This window comes from Scyliorhinus torazame, chromosome 17 (genome assembly GCF_047496885.1).
Source record: "Scyliorhinus torazame isolate Kashiwa2021f chromosome 17, sScyTor2.1, whole genome shotgun sequence".
Taxonomy (NCBI): Eukaryota; Metazoa; Chordata; class Chondrichthyes; order Carcharhiniformes; family Scyliorhinidae; genus Scyliorhinus; species Scyliorhinus torazame.
The window spans coordinates 184003882-184022976 of NC_092723.1; the positions used below are offsets into that span (position 1 = coordinate 184003882).

The following is a 19095-nucleotide window of genomic DNA, read 5'->3' on the forward strand; positions in this document are numbered from 1 at the left end:
AAACAAGTCCTCAAACATGGACAGAAACGGGCTCCACCACGGGTAAAACCCCTCTTCCGACATCCTAAGGGCGAACTTGATTTTTTCCAAACTCAAAAATTCGTACAAATACCCCATAGCAGTCACACTCACTCAGAGTACATACATTAATTATATGTACAGAACCCAGGGTAGATGATCTGGGGCATGTGTGAACAGGGGAATAACTGTGTATCATCTTAATCAATTAGAAGAATATTTTCTTGAGATGCGCAGACTCTAAACTAGGAAATGGCAGTTCTAATTTTGAATTCAATGTAAAATCATGTACCGAAAGCAAGATAGAGAGGGAAAGAAAGAGGTGGTGAAGAAAAGCAAATAAAATTGACAGAAAGGAAATGTTTTGTAAGAGGTCCAGCAGAGGGCAGTAGAGCGGAGCTGCTGATTGGCTGTTGCGGGGGCAATTTGCATATGGCTGTTGTGCTCACCCTAACTTGAAGGTGTACCTGAGCAAGAGACCCTAGCTGTTCAAGTGAAGACAAGCATCCAGCAGAGGGCAGTAGAGCAGAGCTACCGATTGGCTGTTGTGGGGGCAATTTGCATACGTCTGTTGTGCTCACCCTAACTTGAAGGTGTACCTGAGCAAGAGACCCTAGCTGTTCAAGTGAAGACAAGCATCCAGCAGAGGGCAGTAGAGCAGAGCTGCTGATTGGCTGTTGCGGGGGCAATTTGCATGCGTCTGTTGTGCTCACCTTAACTTGAAGGTGGTTTGTGGAGACCTGTTGTCACGTGACACATAAACCCGAAACACTTCTTCAGTGTTTCCCTCCCTACCCCCTCCTCCAACCAAAAAAAAAACAACTGCTGCTGTTCAAGATCAAGAGGAAGGCTCGAGGGCAGGTGAAGTAGAAAGAAGTTGAACCGTGAAGTCACAGCCTGCTGGTAATGGATTGGCTGGTGACTGGTAAGTAGTTTTTCTTTTATTTTCCCTCAGGTGTTATCGTGCGGGGCGCAGAGGTTGCTGAGTGAGTGCTTGCTGAGAAGGAGAGTGAATAACAGGTAAGCTCTTTCTTTCTTTTTCTTTTTTTATCTAGAGGGGATGGCAGGGAAGGTAGTGCAATGTTGCTCCTGAAGAATGTTTGAGGTGAGGGACTCCGTCAGTGTCCCTGCTGATTTCATCTGTGGGAAGTGCACCCATCTCCAGCTCCTCAGAAACCGCGTTAGGGAGCTGGAGCTGGATGAACTTCGGATCATTCGGGAGGCAGAGGTGGTCATAGTTAGAATGTATTTACTCTGAAGAATAAAGATAGATGGGTGACGGTGAGAGGGGCTTGGAGGAAGCAGTCAGTACAGGGATCCCCTGTGGTCGTTCCCCTTAGTAAGTATACCGCTTTGGATACTGTTGGGGAGGGGACTTACCAAGGGTAAGCCATGGGGTACAGGTCTCTGGCACAGAGTCTGTCCCTGTTGCTCAGAAGGGAAGGGGGGAGAGGAGAAGAGCATTAGTCATTGGAGACTCCATAGTGAGGGGGATAGACAGGAGATTCTGTGGGAATGAGAGAGACTCGCGTTTGGTGTGTTGCCTCCCGGGTGCCAGGGTGCGTGATGTCTCGGATCGTGTTTTCGGGATCCTTAAGGGGGAGGGGGAGCAGCCCCAAGTCGTGGTCCACATAGGTACCAATGACATAGGTAGGGAAAGGGATAGGGATGTAAGGCAGGAATTCAGGGAGCTAGGGTGGAAACTTAGATCTAGGACAAACAGAGTTATTATCTCTGGGTTGTTACCCGTGCCACGTGATAGCGAGAAGAGGAATAGGGAGAGAGAGGAGTTGAACACGAGGCTACAGGGATGGTGCAGGAGGGAGGGTTTCAGATTTCTGGATAATTGGGGCTCATTCTGGGGTTGGTGAGACCTCTACAAACGGGATGGTCTACACCTGGACCAGAGGGGTACCAATATCCTGGGGGGGGGGGGGGGGGGGGAAATTTGCTAATGCTCTTCGGGAGGGTTTAAACTAGTTCAGCAGGGGCTTGGGTACCTGAATTGTAGCTCCAGTATACAGGAGGTTGAGAGTAGTGAGGTCATGAGTAAGATTTCAAAGTTGCAGGAGTGTACCGGCAGGCAGGAAGGTGGTTTAAAGTATGTCTTCTTCAATGCCAGGAGCATCCGGAATAAGGTGGGTGAATTTGCGGCATGGGTTAGTACCTGGGACTTCGATGTTGTGGACATTACGGAGACATGGATAGAGCAGGGACAGGAATGGTTGTTGCAGGTGCCGGGGTTTAGATATTTCAGTAAGCTCAGGGAAGGTGGTAAAAGAGGGGGAGGGGTGGCATTGTTAGTCAAAGATAGTATTACGGTGGCAGAAAGGACGTTTGATGAGGACTCGTCTACTGAGGTAGTATGGGCTGAGGTTAGAAACAGGAAAGGAGAAGTCACCCTGTTAGGGGTTTTCTATAGGCCTCCGAAAAGTTCCAGAGATGTAGAGGAAAGGATTGCAAAGATGATTCTGGATAGGAGCGAAAGCAACAGGGTAGTTGTTATGGGGGACTTTAACTTTCCAAATATTGACTGGAAACGCTATAGTTCGAGTACTTTAGATGGGTCTGTTTTTGTCCAATGTGTGCAGGAGGGTTTCCTGACGCAGTATGTAGATAGGCCAACGAGAGGCGAGGCCATATTGGATTTGGTACTGGGTAATGAACCAGGACCGGTGTTAGATTTGGAGGTAAGTGAGCACTTTGGTGATAGTGACCACAATTCGATTACGTTTACTTTAGTGATGGAAAGGGATAGGTATATACCGCAGGGCAAGAGTTATATCTGGGGGAAAGTCAATTATGATGCGATGAGGCAAGACTTAGGATGCATCGGATGGAGAGGAAAACTGCAGGGGATGGGCACAATGGAAATGTGGAGCTTGTTCAAGGAACAGCTACTGCGTGTCCTTGATAAGTATGTACCTCGCAGGCAGGGAGGAAGTGGTCGAGCGAGGGAACCGTGGTTTACTAAAGCAGTCAAAACACTTGTCAAGAGGAAGAAGGAGGCTTATGTAAAGATGAGACATGAAGGTTCAGTTAGGGCGCTCGAGAATTACAAGTTAGCTAGGAAGGACCTAAAGAGAGAGCTAAGAAGAGCCAGGAGGGGTCATGAGAAGTCTTTGGCAGGTAGGATCAAGGATAACCCTAAAGCTTTCTATGGATATGTCAGGAATAAACGAATGACTAGGGTAAGAGTAGGGCCAGTCAAGGACAGTAGTGGGAGGTTGTGCTTGGAGTCCGAGGAGATAGGAGAGGTGCTAAATGAATATTTTTCGTCAGTATTCACACAGGAAAAAGACAATGTTGTCGAGGAGAATACTGAGATTCAGGCTAGTAGACTAGAAAGGCTTGAGGTTCATAAGGAGGTGTCAGCAATTCTGGAAAGTGTGAAAATAGATAAGTCCCCTGGGCTGGATGGGATTTAGCCTGGGATTCTCTGGGAAGCTAGGGAGGAGATTGCTGAGCCTTTGGCTTTGATCTTTAAGTCATCTTTGTCTACAGGAATAGTGCCAGAAGACTGGAGGATAGCAAATGCTGTCCCCTTGTTCAAGAAGGGGAGTAGAGACAACCCCGGCAACTATAGACCAGTGAGCCTTACTTCTGTTGTGGGCAAAATCTTGGAAAGGTTTATAAGAGATAGGATGTATAATCATCTGGAAAGGAATAATTTGATTAGAGATAGTCAACACGGTTTTGTGAAGGGTAAGTCGTGCCTCACAAACCTTATTGAGTTCTTTGAGAAGGTGACCAAACAGGTGGATGTGGGTAAAGCAGTTGATGTGGTGTATATGGATTTCAGTAAAGCGTTTGATAAGGTTCCCCACGGTAGGCTACTACAGAAAATACGGAGGCATGGGATTCAGGGTGATTTAGCAGTTTGGATCAGAAATTGGCTAGCTGGAAGAAGACAATGGATGGTGGTTGATGGGAAATGTTCAGACTGGAGTCCAGTTACTAGTGGTGTACCACAAGGATCTGTTTTGGGGCCACTGCTGCTTGTCATTTTTATAAATGACCTGGAGGAGGGCGTAGAAGGATGGGTGAGTAAATTTGCCGATGACACTAAAGTCGGTGGAGTTGTGGACAGTGCGGAAGGATGTTACAAGTTACAGAGGGACATAGATAAGCTGCAGCGCTGGGCTGAGAGGTGGCAAATGGAGTTTAATGCAGTAAAGTGTGAGGTGATTCATTTTAGAAGGAATAACAGGAAGACAGAGTACTGGGCTAATGGTAAGATTCTTGGCAGTGTGGATGAGCAGAGAGATATCATCGTCCATGTACTTAGATCCCTGAAAGTTGCCACTCAGGTTGAGAGGGTTGTTAAGAAGGCGTACGGTGTGTTAGCTTTTATTGGTAGAGGGATTGAGTTTCGGAGCCATGAGGTCATGTTGCAGCTGTACAAAACTCTGGTGCGGCCGCATTTGGAGTATTGCGTGCAATTCTGATCGCCGCATTATAGGAAGGATGTGGAAGCATTGGAAAAGGTGCAGAGGAGATTTACCAGAATGTTCCCTGGTATGGAGGGAAGATCTTATGAGGAAAGGCTAAGGGACTTGAGGCTGTTTTCGTAGAGAGAAGAAGGTTAAGAGGTGACTTAATTGAGGCATACAAGATGATCGGAGGATTGGATAGGGTGGACAGTGAGAGCCTTTTTCCTCGGATGGTGATGTCTAGCACGAGAGGATATAGCTTTAAATTGAGGGGAGATAGATATAGGACAGATGTCAGAGGTAGGTTCTTTACTCAGAGAGTAGTAAGGGCGTGGAATGCCCTGCCTGCAACAGTAGTGGACTCGCCAACACTAAGGGCATTTAAATGGTCATTAGATAGACATATGGACGATAAGGGAATAGTGTAGATGGGCTTTAGAGTGGTTTCACAGGTCGGCGCAACATCGAGGGCCGAAGGGCCTGTACTGCGTTGTTATGTTCTATGTTCTAGGTTTTCATTCTAAATCTACATCAATAACTAGAATCTTAAGGAGTCAGATACCACACAAATAGAAGTTGATTTTCAGAGACAGAAAGGTTGTTCGGCACTAATTGAAATTTATTACACTTGAATGGAATACTCTTCCTTTTTTTGCAAATTTAGTGTTCCTCTGATGGCTAAGTCCCATAACTTTACAGCGTTCCATGTGTTTGAATGCCAAGTCTCCTGGCAAGATTCTACTGTGACATTGATTTTCGACCTGCAAGGCAACTTTGAAAATTTCCATATACAACTGCAAATATGCAGGTGCTGGGAGCTGCAGTCTGATTTACTATTTAATAATGACAAGCACTATTAATCTCACTGCTATTCTTACTGCACAAACCTAGCCTTGTGTTAAAATAGCAGATATATTTCCAGAATGCAAAATAGCAGATACATTTCCGCGATCTGGAAAGGACCCTGTGGACCCCAACACACGGACCCGGCCTCATCCGCAACTGCGATCCCAGAGACGTCATCCACTTACCGGCCTTCACCCCATCCGCGCCGGAGCGTGGTCTGGAAATCCACCAACCTGTGACGACAAACCGCAGCCCGACAGCGACCCGGTACGCTCGACCGCGCAGATCCACCTACCGAAGCAGGAACTGCAAGCAAGGCAACAAATCCTCCACACACACACCAACCAGAGTGAATAACCTCATTGGACACAACTATTCCCTGAACACTGCATACTCTCACCCTCTCCCAGGCTCGAAAAGAAGCTGTCACTCCAGGAAGCGTGGGAAACGTGCAGGTCTGCAGGTCAGAGTGAAACAATGCGGCCCCAAAGCCCCTCTGCCTAGCTTACTCCCAGCTAATGTCCAATCAATCTCTTGAAAACAAGCTAGACGAACTTAAAGCCAGACTCACTTCTCAAAGAGAACTAAGGGAATGCTGTGTGCTCTGTTTCACGGAGACATGGCTCACTCCTGCTTCACCGGACTGTGCCCTACAACCAGAGGGCTGCTCAATACACTGAATGGACCGTACGGCGGCCTCAGGCAAGGCAAGGGGAGGGGAGGTGGGGTCTGCCTCCTAATCAACACCTCCTGGTGCCTAGATGTAGCAACACTGGCGAATTTCTGCTCCCCGGACCTAGAATACCTGACGCTAAAATGCCGCCCCTACTACCTTCTGCGGGAGTTCAGCTCCGTTAGCCTGACGACAGTTTACATTCCACCCCATGCGAACGTGAAAATCGCACTGGACGAAATATTCACCACCACAAATAGCCTTGAAACGAAACATCCCGAGGCCTTGTTCATTGTAGCTTGGGACTTCAATCAGGCCAAGCTCAAGAGCGTACTACCAAGTTACACCAACACGTCACCTGTTCCACCAGAGGCCCAAACATCCTGGGCACTGCTACACAAATATCAAACATGCCGATCGCTCTATCGCCCGCCCACACTTTTGCAAATCTGACCACAAGGCAGTGCTCCTGCTCCCGGCTTATAAGCAAAAACTGAAGCGGGAGAATCCGTCAAAAAAAGTTGTGCATTGTTGGTCTGAGGAATTGGATGATCTCCTACGGGACTGTTTAGAGTCAGTGGACTGGTCAGTATTTAAAAACTCTGCGACCAGCCTGAACGAGTGCGCCGCTACAGTAACTGACTTCATTAGTAAGTGTGTCGGAGACTGTGTGCCAAAGAAGCAAATCCGCGTGTTTCCCAACCGGAAACCCTGGATGAACGGGGATATCCACTGCTTGCTGAAGTCTAGGTCTGAGGCGTTCAAGTCAGGCGACCCTGACCTCTACAAGAAAGCCAGATATGATCTAAAGAAATCCATCAAAGATGCCAAAAGACAGTACCGGACCAAGCTCGAGTCCCAGGCTAGCCACACGGATCCCCGCCATCTATGGCAAGGTCTGCAAGACATAACGGGCTACAAGATGAAGGCCCTCCCTGATGAGCTCAACCCATTCTATGCCCGCTTTGAGCAAGAGGTCAGCGAGAACGAGCCTTCCACCCCAGAAGCCTCGGATGAACTTGTATCTCAGATCAAGCACGGTATCTGAGATCAAGCTGAGGGCAGCACGGTAGCACAAGTGGATAGCACTGTGGCTTCACAGCGCCAGGGTCCCAGGTTCGATTCCCTGCTGGGTCACTGTCTGTGCGGAGTCTGCGCATCCTCCCCGTGTGTGCGTGGGTTTCCTCCGGGTGCTCCGGTTTCCTCCCACAGTCCAAAGAGGTGCAGGTTAGGTGGATTGGCCATGATAAATTGCCCTTAGTGACCAAAAAAGGAAGGGTTATTGGGTTATGGTGATAGGGTGGAAGTGAGGGCTTAAGTGGATCGGTGCAGACTCGATGGGCTGAATGGCCTCCTTCTGCACTGTATGTTCTATGTCCATGTCTATGTCTATCACCATTGCAGACGTCAGAACAGCCTTCTTGAAGGTCAACCCACAGGAAGCCACTGGCCCGGATGGGCACTCAGGTCTTGCGCAGATCAGCTGGCGGGGGTATTCGCAGACATCTTCAACCTCCCTTTACAACAATCTGAGGTCCCTATCCTCTTCAAGAAGACGACCATCATCCCTGTACCAAAAAAAAGTCAAGCAGCGTGCGTTAATGACTGTCGTCCAGTGGCTCTGACATCCATCATCATGAAGTGCTTCGAAAGGTTAGTCATGGCACGAATCAACTCCAGCCTCCCGGATTGCCTTGATCCACTACAGTTCGCCTACCGCTGCAACAGGTCCACAGCAGACGCCATCTCCCTGGCCCTGCACTCAACACTGGAACACCTAGATAACAAAGACACCTATGTCAGACTCCTATTTATCGACTACAGCTCAGCCTTCAATACCATCATTCCTACGAAACACATCTCCAAATTCCGTGGCCTTGGCCTCGGCTCCTCCCTCTGCGACTGGATCCTGAACTTTCTAACCCACAGGCCACAATCAGTAAAGATAGACAACAACACCTCCTCCACGATCATCCTCAACACTGGTGCCGCACAAGGCTGTGTCCTCAGCCCCCTACTATACTCCTTATACACCTATGACTGTGTGGCCAAATTCCCCTCCAACTCGGTTTTCAAATTTGCTGATGACACCACCGTAGTGGGTCGGATTTCAAACAATGACGAGACAGAGTACAGGAATGAGATAGAGAATCTGGTGAACTGGTGCGACGACAAAAATCTCTCCCTCAATGTCAACAAAACGAAGGAGATTGTCATCGACTTCAGGAAGCGTAGTGGGGAACATGCCCCTGTCCACATCAATGGGAACGAAGTAGAAAGGGTCGAGAGCTTCAAGTTTTTAGGTGTACAGATCACCAACAGCCTGTCCTGGTCCCCTCATGCCGACATTATAGTTAAGAAAGCCCACCAACGACTCTACTTTCTGAGAAGACTAAGGAAATTTGGCATGTCAGCTATGACCCTCACTAACTTCTATAGATGCACCATAGAAAGCATTCTTTTTGGTTGTATCACAACTTGGTATGGAGCCTGCTCTGCCCAAGACCGCAGGAATCTACAAAAGGTCGTGAATGTAGCCCAGTCCATCACGCAAACCAGCCTCCCATCCATTGATTCTATCTATAATTCCCGCTGCCTCAGAAAGGCAGCCAGCATAATTAAGGAACCCACGCACCCCGGACATACTCTCTTCCGCCTTCTTCCGTCAGGAAAAAGGTTCCAAAGTTTGAGGTCACGTACCAACCGACTCAAGAACAGCTTCTTCCCTGCTGCCATCAGACTTTTGAATGGACCTGTAGTGTATTAAGTTGATCTTTTCTCTACACCTTGCTATAACTGTAACATTATGTTCTGCAGTCTCTCCTTCCTTCCCTATGTACGGTCTGCATTGTTTGTATAGCATGCAAGAAACAATACTTTTCACTGTAACTAATACATGTGACAATAATAATAAATCAAATCAAAAAAAGAATGTTATCTGAACACATTAAAGCTTTATCATCTTCAGCACACTTTCTGGCCTCACATTTTTAAAAATACACCCAAATCTGAACAATTATTCAGCGACAAAAGCAAGTTTTCAGCTGATCTTTTACCCATAATTGGGGCTGTCACAAATACCGCTATTTAACTCAGAGGGAACTAAACTATTTAACTCAGAGGTGACAAACTCCTTTCACACGATCAGGTAACATAGCAGGGGGGGCAATCTTAAATTTAAACAGTGTTTGATAACCCTTTTGCATCTGTTTGCATGAATACACGATGATAATGCAAATTACGTTGAAGCCCATCACAGTCTCACTGAACACAGTTCACCTGGGTCTTACCTTCCCTGAACACACCGTGAAGATAATGCACATTACAACTTTCTTTTTTTATATTTTGGCAGTCCCTCAGGGTCGAGGATGATTTGCTTCCACTCCCCGGGGGAATGCGGTTCTGCTGTGGCTGGATAGACCAATCCTGGGGCCGCAGACTCTGCCATATGTGGGGCAGGTGGTGATTGGCGAGGTGGGTGGGTGGATTCTGCAACTACATCCTACAACTCTCTATCGTTCTTAGAAAGGTCCAAAATGATATGCATGCTTGAATTGAAAATATTTATAAAATAAAAAGTTTTCAAAAATGTCATGTACATTTAGAGTACTTGGGAGCAATTGTGGAATAACAGTTTTACACGATTCACAAGGAAAACCTTCTTGACTCCGTTTTCCATAATCTCCGCTAATTAGTACGAATTGGCTAAAAAAATATATACTCAGTTATCCACTGGAAATGTTCAGCATTGTTATTTTCATATAAAGTAAGTTTCTATGTTACTTAGTTTTTTTCAACTATACTGCATAATAACAGAGTACTCGGCCTGTTCTTCTTCCACTCTACTTCCCACCCTGTTCCCATATCTTTTCATTCTCTTCTCCTGCGTGCATGTATCAATCCTCCCCTGAAGTGTGTCAAAGCTATCTGTTTCACTCACTCCGTGTGGTTCTGTGTCCTACATTTGGCCACAAATCAAAACAGTACAAAGTTTTCTTCATGGTCAAAGGTGTAAGTGAATGCATTCAGTCTTTCAGCTTTCCTCAAATGTTCTGTTAAATCCAGCAATTATCTCCACATGCAATATGATGCAGCATGTTTATAATGTGCAATGCTTAAAGGTATTGTAGCTTAATTGTCAGTGTCTGGGGACAGCGAATCACTGCGAATTTCAATAGGTAACAATTAACATCAGGTTCATACTGCTAACATCGTGAATGAATTTGCATTCTGGCTGGCTGCTACAATGAAAAGACTTTGGCGAGAGGGATATCACATCTCAGTATAACCTTAGGACTTGACTACGGGAGTGCAGAAACAGAATACATGTTTTTAAAACATACATTTGTCCTAAAAATACTGCAGAAATTGGATAGCTGCCATTCTGCAATCATTTTTTATCTGTTCTGTGGCAAAATATAATGTTATAGGAGTGACTGCTCCTTTTAGTTCCCCAATTTTCATTTGGCAAATCCCGAACAAAATCGCCATTAATCATTTCCTCCCCAGTGCACAAGGGCACATCCTCTTGTTGGATTAATTCCAATATTCAGGTAACCTGTCACATCCAAAGGAGGATAAGCTGACAAATAACAAAAGCTTTCTGCTGGATTGTGAAAGGAGGTCACATATTAAGACTGGAAATGAAATCAAACAATGAAATGAATACTTATTGGTGTCACTGATGAAGAGATGCAGTCATAATGTTAGCTATTAAAAGAAAGATTGACGTAACACACATTAAAGCAACAAGTTGAAGCAGCTGGATGTCGTCTACATTACAAAAATAACTGGAAAGTTTATGTAGTTCTGAAAGTTAAAGAATTGACAGGCACTTCAATAAATTTATAGAAGTTACCTGGTACCACTGCTACCTTTTGAAAGCTACTATAACTAACAGCAGCATATTTTCAGAACCACCATCAATATTGACAATAGGAAGATGTATTCTTTTATTTCAGACACAAATATACTGTCATTTGATTGTTACTGTCAAGCTTAAGCAGCAGCTCAGAGTCAGATCCCAAGCTAGCTCTAGAACACTGCGGTGCGAGGAGCTTGGCTCCAAGATTAGTCCCGTGAGGAACGCACCCGAGTGCTGTATGATCCATCGTCATTGCTAAGGAATGGGTTAAGATACATTCCAATTAGATGTCTCATTGATCTAATAATTGACATTGATATGTAAAGAGGCTACAGGTGGCCTTTGGGGCAGGTGATGTGATGATACACTTTGGTGCTGAGTGTGTTCAAGGAAAAATAAAGGTGTTTGGGAAAAAGAGCAGATCTCTTGACTCTTTATACAACAGCAGCCAGAGGTTAACAGTCACAGCATCCTTCCATCTACCCAAGACAATGAACATGCAACAAAGCAAATCCATTGGGGGTGGGGTAGCTTCGCATGGGTGCACCTCTGCTGAATGGCAAAGAGACCAATCTGTGACAGGCAGGTTCAGAAACAAGGGCCGCGATTTAATGGCCTTGTTGCACTTAAGCGAGAGCTCGCGAGGCCATTAAATCACGGGAGAGGTCAAAATCGAGAACAGCATCTGTTTGCGATCTAACCAGGCCCCGCTCCCGTTGACGAAATCAGGATCCCACCATAGGAAGAAACCAATAATCACCACTTAAGCCCAATCTCCATACAATTAATGGGAGTGACCGCCTATCTAATGGCCTCCCTAGCAAGTGGTCACGCGGGCGCCGATTATTACTTCTTATTAAAAACGTGAAGTGGCGGAAGGGCTGCCGTGGGGACCCGAGCAGGTGAGTGGCCATCTTTGCTCACAGACAAAGAACCGGGGGCGCTGGGGTTTTTGCCTTGGTGCACAGAGGGAGGGGGGGGGGGTTACACCGATACAATGAGGCCCATGCAGCCCATTGAGCAGTGCATCGGACTCCTCAAAATTCTGGTCCAATGCCTCGGCTGCATTACACCCCCCCCCCCCCCCCCCCCCAAGAGGGTCACCCGCTTTTGGTGGTCCGTTGAGTCCTCCACAACCTGACACAGAAGCAGGCGACATACTGAAGGTGGAGGGGAAGAAACATGCGGCCACCGAGGAGGACGACGACGAGGATGCGCCGGATTTGGAGGCGCTGGAGGTCGAGCACAGAGAGGATCCCCAGGACCAGCCGGAGGATGGAGTGTAGGCAGGGGCGGCGAGGTCCGGCAAACCCGGAAGGGAGGCCCTCATCCTCACCCGCTTCACATAGGACATGGTCTCGTCCATCATTCCCTCTCTCCACAACCCCCACCGCCCCTTTCACCATTTCCTCCCCCCCCCCCCCCCCATTTCCCCTCTTCCCCCCCCCATTTCCCCCACTGTCCCAGGTTCTGTGTAACATCACTCAGGGTGATGGGACTGTGCCGCACTGTCAGCGGGCCACGACTAGGGCAGGAGAGTGATGATAACACTAGTGAGCACTGGTGCTCTTCGCCGTGAGGGGGGGTCCGGTCCAAACTCATCTGAGCGGCCCGGTAGAGGTCATTGACCTTCTTGTGACACTTGACGGTCCTCCTGGTCATCCCCCCCTAGCTAACTACCATGGCAACTTCCTCCCAGGCGGCACTGGCTGTCCTGTGGCTGGCCCTCCGAGACCCTCGGGAGAACAGGACATCCCATCTGGCCTCAATCGCTTTGAGTCGTCTGCCCAGATCTGCACCCCCGAATCGTGGGGCTGGTCGCCTCGGCAGCATGGCTGTGAGCTGAGTGGGATTGGCTATGCAGGAGCGGTTTAAGTGTTGCTCTGCCTTGTTAGCAGGGGGCTAACAGCACAGTCCCGGTGAATCAGACAGCAGGATCATGATTTGCAGCTTAAAGCCCTTGGTGCCTTGTTGAGTGGACCAATTAACGTTTTATCGCGGTGAGGGCCTCACAGGGTCAGGCCGGGCGTCGGGAAGCTCGCGGCAGTTCCTGCTCACAACCACATTTAGAAACCTTTCTATTAAATTGCGTCCAAGGTTTCTTTAAATGATTCTTTTCATTGGATGTGGATGCAGCTAGCAAGGCCTGTATTTGTTACCCATCCCTCATTTCCCTTGAACCTAATGGCTTGCTAGGCCATTTCAAAGGGTAGAGTCAAGGGTTTTGCAGCACAGAAACAGGCCCCTTGTGTCTGTGTCAGCCATCAAATACTTCTCCATTTGTTATGTATAATCCCTATTGGTGAAGCGTCATGTGATCTGCAATGACATCAGCTGTAAGTGTTTGAACAGCTTCAGTTCTCCATCTTTGATTGGATGAACAACATTCTGAATAAAAAATCTCATTGTGTTCGTAAGAATCCAGAGTGTGGGCACTTCCATACATAGAACATAGAATATAGAATGCAGAAGGAGGCCATTCGGCCCATCGAGTCTGCACCGACCCATATGTTTTCTCTTTGTGAAAAATCAAAGATATAGCACTATTCTAATCCCATTTTCCAGCAGTTAGTCTGTAGCCTTGTAGTTAAGAGTCAACTACGTAGCACAAGTGGATAGCACTGTGGCTTCACAGCGCCAGGGTCCCAGGTTCTATTCCCTGCTGGGTCACTGTCTGTGCGGAGTCTGCACGTTCTCCCCATGTCTGCGTGGGTTTCCTCCGGGTGCTCCGGTTTCCTCCCACAGTCCAAAGACGTGCAGGTTAGGTGGATTGGCCATGATAAATTGCCCTTAGTGACCAAAAATCTTAGGAGGGGTTATTGGGTTACGGGGATAGGGTGGAAGTGAGGGCTTAAGTGGGTCGGTGCAGACTCGATGGGCCGAATGGCCTCCTTCTGCACTGTATGCTCTGTGTTCTATGTTACTGTGGGTCTGGAGTCACATGTGGACCAGACCACGTAAGGGAGGGAAATGTCATTCTGTAATGCACATTAGTGAACCAAATGTTTATTTTTTAAAAATAAAAATAGATGATGGATTTATGGTCGCCATTACCAAGATTTGTTTTTATTTCCAGTTCTGTTTAATTGAATTAAAATTCTATCAGTTGTTGCGGTGGAATTTGAACCCATATTTCCAGAGCATTAGCCTGTTCCTCTGCAGTACTAGCTCAGTGACATTACTACTGTGTCACCACCTGCTGTATATGAAGTGGTTATCAGGTGTAGCTGTGGGTTGTTGTTTTTGGCGACAGCCAATAATCGCCATGGTGGTGGGAATCCAGTGATTCTTCCAGGATTCACCCAAATCTGGCAAGGCTGGACTGGGTTGAATTATTACATCTGCTGGCATTCAACGTTCTGCCAATACTCACTGTCCAGCTTGCACAAGACTGCAATAGATGGGTACTAAAAACCTAGACAACCAGATAGAATGCCAAAGTTTCAGAAACAATCCCAACGGTCACCAAGTTTACGCAGTGACAATCAAATTAGCAGACCAGGAAAAACCAAATTCAAACATGAATTAGAGTTAAATTAGATGATGTAAGGATTCTCCTGTTTAAACCCTGTTTTCCCCTTTCTTATTTTGCTATAACAATTTCTATCCATGGATGATTAATAGACCTGTGACTTTAATGCAGGCTTTGCCATTAATTCAAGTAGGAGTGATCAGTGATGACTCAATTTGACTGATTTGGCTGGCAGCCAATGAACAGGCTCAAAATGTTGGGCTTTTTCTGTAACCAGAGGTGATTGGTTCTGATTTCTGTGGAATGTTTCCCTCTCCCCAGTAAGGCTGGGTTGTTTTAGTTCCGATAGCGGTTCGGAAGTTGAAAGAAGCATCTCTGATTTTCTCTCTCTTATACTTTGACATTTCTCTAAACATTCAATGCAAGAACTCTTCTTCTTTTCCCAGTAAGGTTGGGTATCATTTTGAGGAAACTGCAAAGGATTGAGATTAAAACTCGGGCTGGAAGATGGGTTTGATGAGAGACAATGAGTCTTAAGAGAGGAGTAGACTCAAAGGTGAACTTTTGAGTTGAAGGCCCAGTTTAACAAAGGCTAAAGTGTCTCTCCAGACGTAATCCTACTGCCTGTGAGTACTGAATAAATGTTTTTGCAAAAAGACCATCATCAACTGTACACCAGTAGCTTCAACCAATCAGCATGCTGGGAGAAAAGCCTACTGCAAGGAAATCAACATTGAAAGCAAGGACTCGTATCCCTTTTACTTTGATCCTTATTATTGTTACCCCTTTCCATCCCTCTATGTTTGTTTGTCTAGTGTTGGTGTGTGGGTAGAGGGTGGGACAGTTAAAGGGGAGTAGTAGGTTAGCTTGCTGTTATTCTGCTGTAATTATTGCTTATTTCATCTTTATTTCTGTTATAAATAAGCAGTAATTGTGTTTCAACTTACAAACTGGTGACTGTAAATAATTGGGCAGCCAAGTGCCAAAGATTTCGGGCATTTTTATACAAATTATTGGTTAATTCACTTGTGTTGGGACTCCGGGGCCTGTGAGACAGGAATTGACCGCGCACCAGCCCAGGGTGCCGTAACAATGATCTCAGCTAAAAGAAGGGGGATTTGTAACCCAATGGCTTTAGGTAAAATTAACAGAATACAGTGCTAAACCCAATTGAAAAAATACCACTGGAATCAATCAAGCATGTTCGATTAGTAGTGTAGTAAACACAATGCAGATTAATATATTCAATTTATTGCATTGAGAAACCAGTTGGGATGAAGGGCTGCAACAAATAAGTTTCATGTGGCTGGTAACGGATTCAGTTATGTTGACCAGGGCTTTTCTTGAACTAATTTTATATTAAACCATCAGGTTGAAAATTATATTAGTACCAAGTTGCTCTGTGATTTGATAAAGCTTGCTCCTCATGTTAAATTGTAATCCATCTATTTTGCTTGTTCCATTGTGCATTTTCTCATGATATTTCTCTTTCTCTAACATATCTTCACAGAGTAACTGTCTTGATTTGATTATGCAATCACTGAACACTCTGTCTGACTGCTCTGCATTCTCACTTCTCAGAAATCCCTTATCCAAGTCAGCAAATATTCTCAGCAGTTACAGTTTTATTTATTTATCTATTTCTAATCCATTTCCCGATCTGTTTCTTTCCAGATCCGCTCAGCAGCAAATCACTGGCTTTCCTTTGTCACAGTTTTCAAATGGAACCTTTGATACATTTTGGTATTCTTTCTCTATTTTACCTGCTTCGTAACTGTACTTTACTCAAACACAGATTTTTCTGTTGATATGTTCATGAGCTTTTTATATACACAAACAGTTATACATTTGAAGCCCGTAGTCTGCAATTATCCACTAGAGTATTTCTGAGCAGTCTGCACATAGCTACTTACTGGTCCTCGTAAATCAATGAGTTCCTGCCTCATCTGTGAGATAAGGGCTTCCTTGGCCATCAGTGATCTGTGTAGTCTCTCATTAAATTCGATGAGTTCACCGTGCATCTCTGCCACCTGGAAACAAAGCAAACAGAAAACTATCAATGTAATGCAGCCTACAGGGATTAGATTGTTTAGATTTCAATCATGCTATGCCTGTTCTGGAAATAAACAATGACCAAAATGCCTGTCAAGTGCTTCAGTTCCACAGATAAAGGTTTGAGAAGTTACTGTGTTTTCCTGGGAGAAGAGAGGGGATTTGGTTGAGGTATTCAAAATCCTGAGGGGTCGGATCAGGATCGGGAGAAACTGTTCCCATTGGTGGAAAGCTAAGAACCAGAGGGCACAGATGTTATGTAATTGGCAAAAGAAGCAACAGCGACAGGAGGATAAACGTTTTGTACACATTGAGTGGTGAGGACACCGTTATACTCCATTCCCTTGGAAATAAAGGCTGACATTCAATTTTCCGTCCCAATTTACCTGAACTTGCAGAATAACTTTTTGCGATTTATGCAAGAGAATCCACAAATCTTTCTGCACTGATCTTTCTGCAGTCTTTCTCCATTTTAATAATGTTCAGCTCCTTCATTGTGGTTTAGGGGCTGGTTTAGCACGGGGCTAAATCGGTGGCTTTGAAAGCAGATCAAGGCAGGCCAGCAGCACGGTTCAATTCCCGTACCAGCCTCCCCAAACAGGTGCCGGAATTTGGCGACTAGGGGCTTTTCACAGTAACTTCATTTGAAGCCTATTTGTGACATTAAGCGATTTTCATTTCATTTTACATTTCATTTTCATTTCTTTCTACCAAAGTGCATAACTTCACATTTTCCTGCATTAAATTCCATCTGCCAAGTTTTCCCCATTCACTTAACCTGTCTATATCCCTCTCTAGACTCTGTGTCATCTTCACCACTTGCCTTCCCAACTACTTCTGTGCCATCAGCAAACCAGACGCACGGAACAGCCAGGGGGACCAAATTCGCACCTCAATATGCCAACATCTTCATGCATAAGTTTGAACAAGACCTCCTCACCGCACAGGACCTTCAACCGACGTTATACATCAGATACATCGATACATTTTTTTCCTTTGGACCCATGGCGAAGAATCACTGAAACGACTACACGATGACATCAATAAGTTCCATCCCATCAGACTCACCATGGACTACTCTCCAAAATCAGTTGCATTCTTGGACACACTCGTCTCCATCAAGGACGGTCAACTCAGCACTTCGCTTTACCACAAACCCACGGATAACCTCACGATGCTCCACTTCTCCAGCTTCCACCCTAAACACATTAAAGAAGCCATCCCCTATGGACAAGCCCTCCGTATACACAGGATATGCTCAGACGAGGAGAAGCGTAACAGACATCCACAGACACTGAAAGATTCCCTCGTACCAACGGGATATGGCGTTCGACTCATCGATCGACAGTTCCAACGCGCCACAGCAAAAAACCACACCGACCTCCTCAGAAGACAAACACGGGACACAACCGACAGAGTACCCTTCGTCGTCCAGTACTTTCCAGGAGCGGAGGAACTCCGACATCTTCTTCGCAGCCTTCAATACATCATCGATGAAGATGAACATCTTGCCAAGGTCATCCCCACACCACCACTGCTTGCCTTCAAACAACCGCGCAACCTCAAACCATTGTTTGCTGCAAAGTACCCAGCCTTCAGAACAGTGACCACGACACCACACAACCCTGCCATGGCAATCTCTGCAAGATGTGCCAGATCATTGACATGGATACCACCATTACACGTGAGAACACCACCCACCAGGTACGCGGTACATACTCGTGCGACTCGGCCAACGTTGTCTACCTCAGACGCTGCAGGAAAGGATGTCCCGAAGCGTGGTACTTTGGCGAGACCATGCAGACGCTGTGACAACGAATGAACGGACATCGCGCGACAATCACCACGCAGGAATGTTCCCTTCCAGTCGGGGAACATTTCAGCAGTCAAAGGCATTCAGCCTCTGATCTCCGGGTAAGCCTTCTCCAAGGCGGCCTTCAGGACGCGTGACAACGCAGAATCACCGAGCAGAAACTTATCGCCAAGTTCCGCACACATGAGTGCGGCCTCAACCGGGACCTGGGATTCATGTCGCATTACATTCACCCCCCACCATCTGGCCTGGGCTTGCGAAATCCTACCAACTGTCCTGGCTTGAGACAATTCACACCGCTTTAACCTGGGGTTACCCCTATCTCTGGATCTGTAAACACTTAATTAACTGCAAATGATCGCATTCTAAGCATCATCTTGCATCTTTGAATTTGTCTATATATATTTTTCTGGAACATATCTCTTCATTCACCTGAGGAAGGAGCAGTGCTCCGAAAGCTAGTGTTTGAAACAAACCTGTTGGACTTTAACCTGGTGTTGTAAGACTTCTTACTGTGCTCACCCCAGTCCAACGCCGGCATCTCCACATCATCAGTAAACCTGGCAATAGTGCATTCATTTCCCTTGTCCAAGTCAATAATATACATTGTGAATAATTGTGCCCCAGCACTGATCCCTGTGACTCTCCACTAGTTACAGGTTGCCATCATGAAAATGCTCGGCTTATCCCAAATCTCTGTCTTCCATCAGTTAGCCAATCCTTTATCCATGCTAATATACTACCACCCCCGAAAACATGGGCTCTTAACTTATTAAGTAGCTTTTTGTGCGGTAATTTATTGAACTTTTTGGAAATCCAAATATGTTACATTTACTGGCTCCCCTTTATTTATGCTGCTCATTACCACCTCAAAGAAATCTAATAAATTTGTCAGACATGATTTCTCCTTCATGAAGCCATGCT

At 46.1% G+C, this 19095-nt stretch overlaps 1 protein-coding gene across 3 annotated transcripts in view; it reads right to left on the reverse strand.

The window, feature by feature from the left end:
• snx29 (sorting nexin 29) overlaps positions 1 to 19095 on the reverse strand; it is a 621367-nt gene that overhangs the window by 200851 nt on the left and 401421 nt on the right. For all 3 annotated transcript variants that reach the window (XM_072481809.1, XM_072481808.1, XM_072481810.1), the window contains one exon: positions 16220 to 16336. In XM_072481809.1, coding sequence (XP_072337910.1) covers positions 16220 to 16336 — 117 coding nt within the window. The remainder of the gene's footprint in view (positions 1 to 16219; positions 16337 to 19095) is intronic.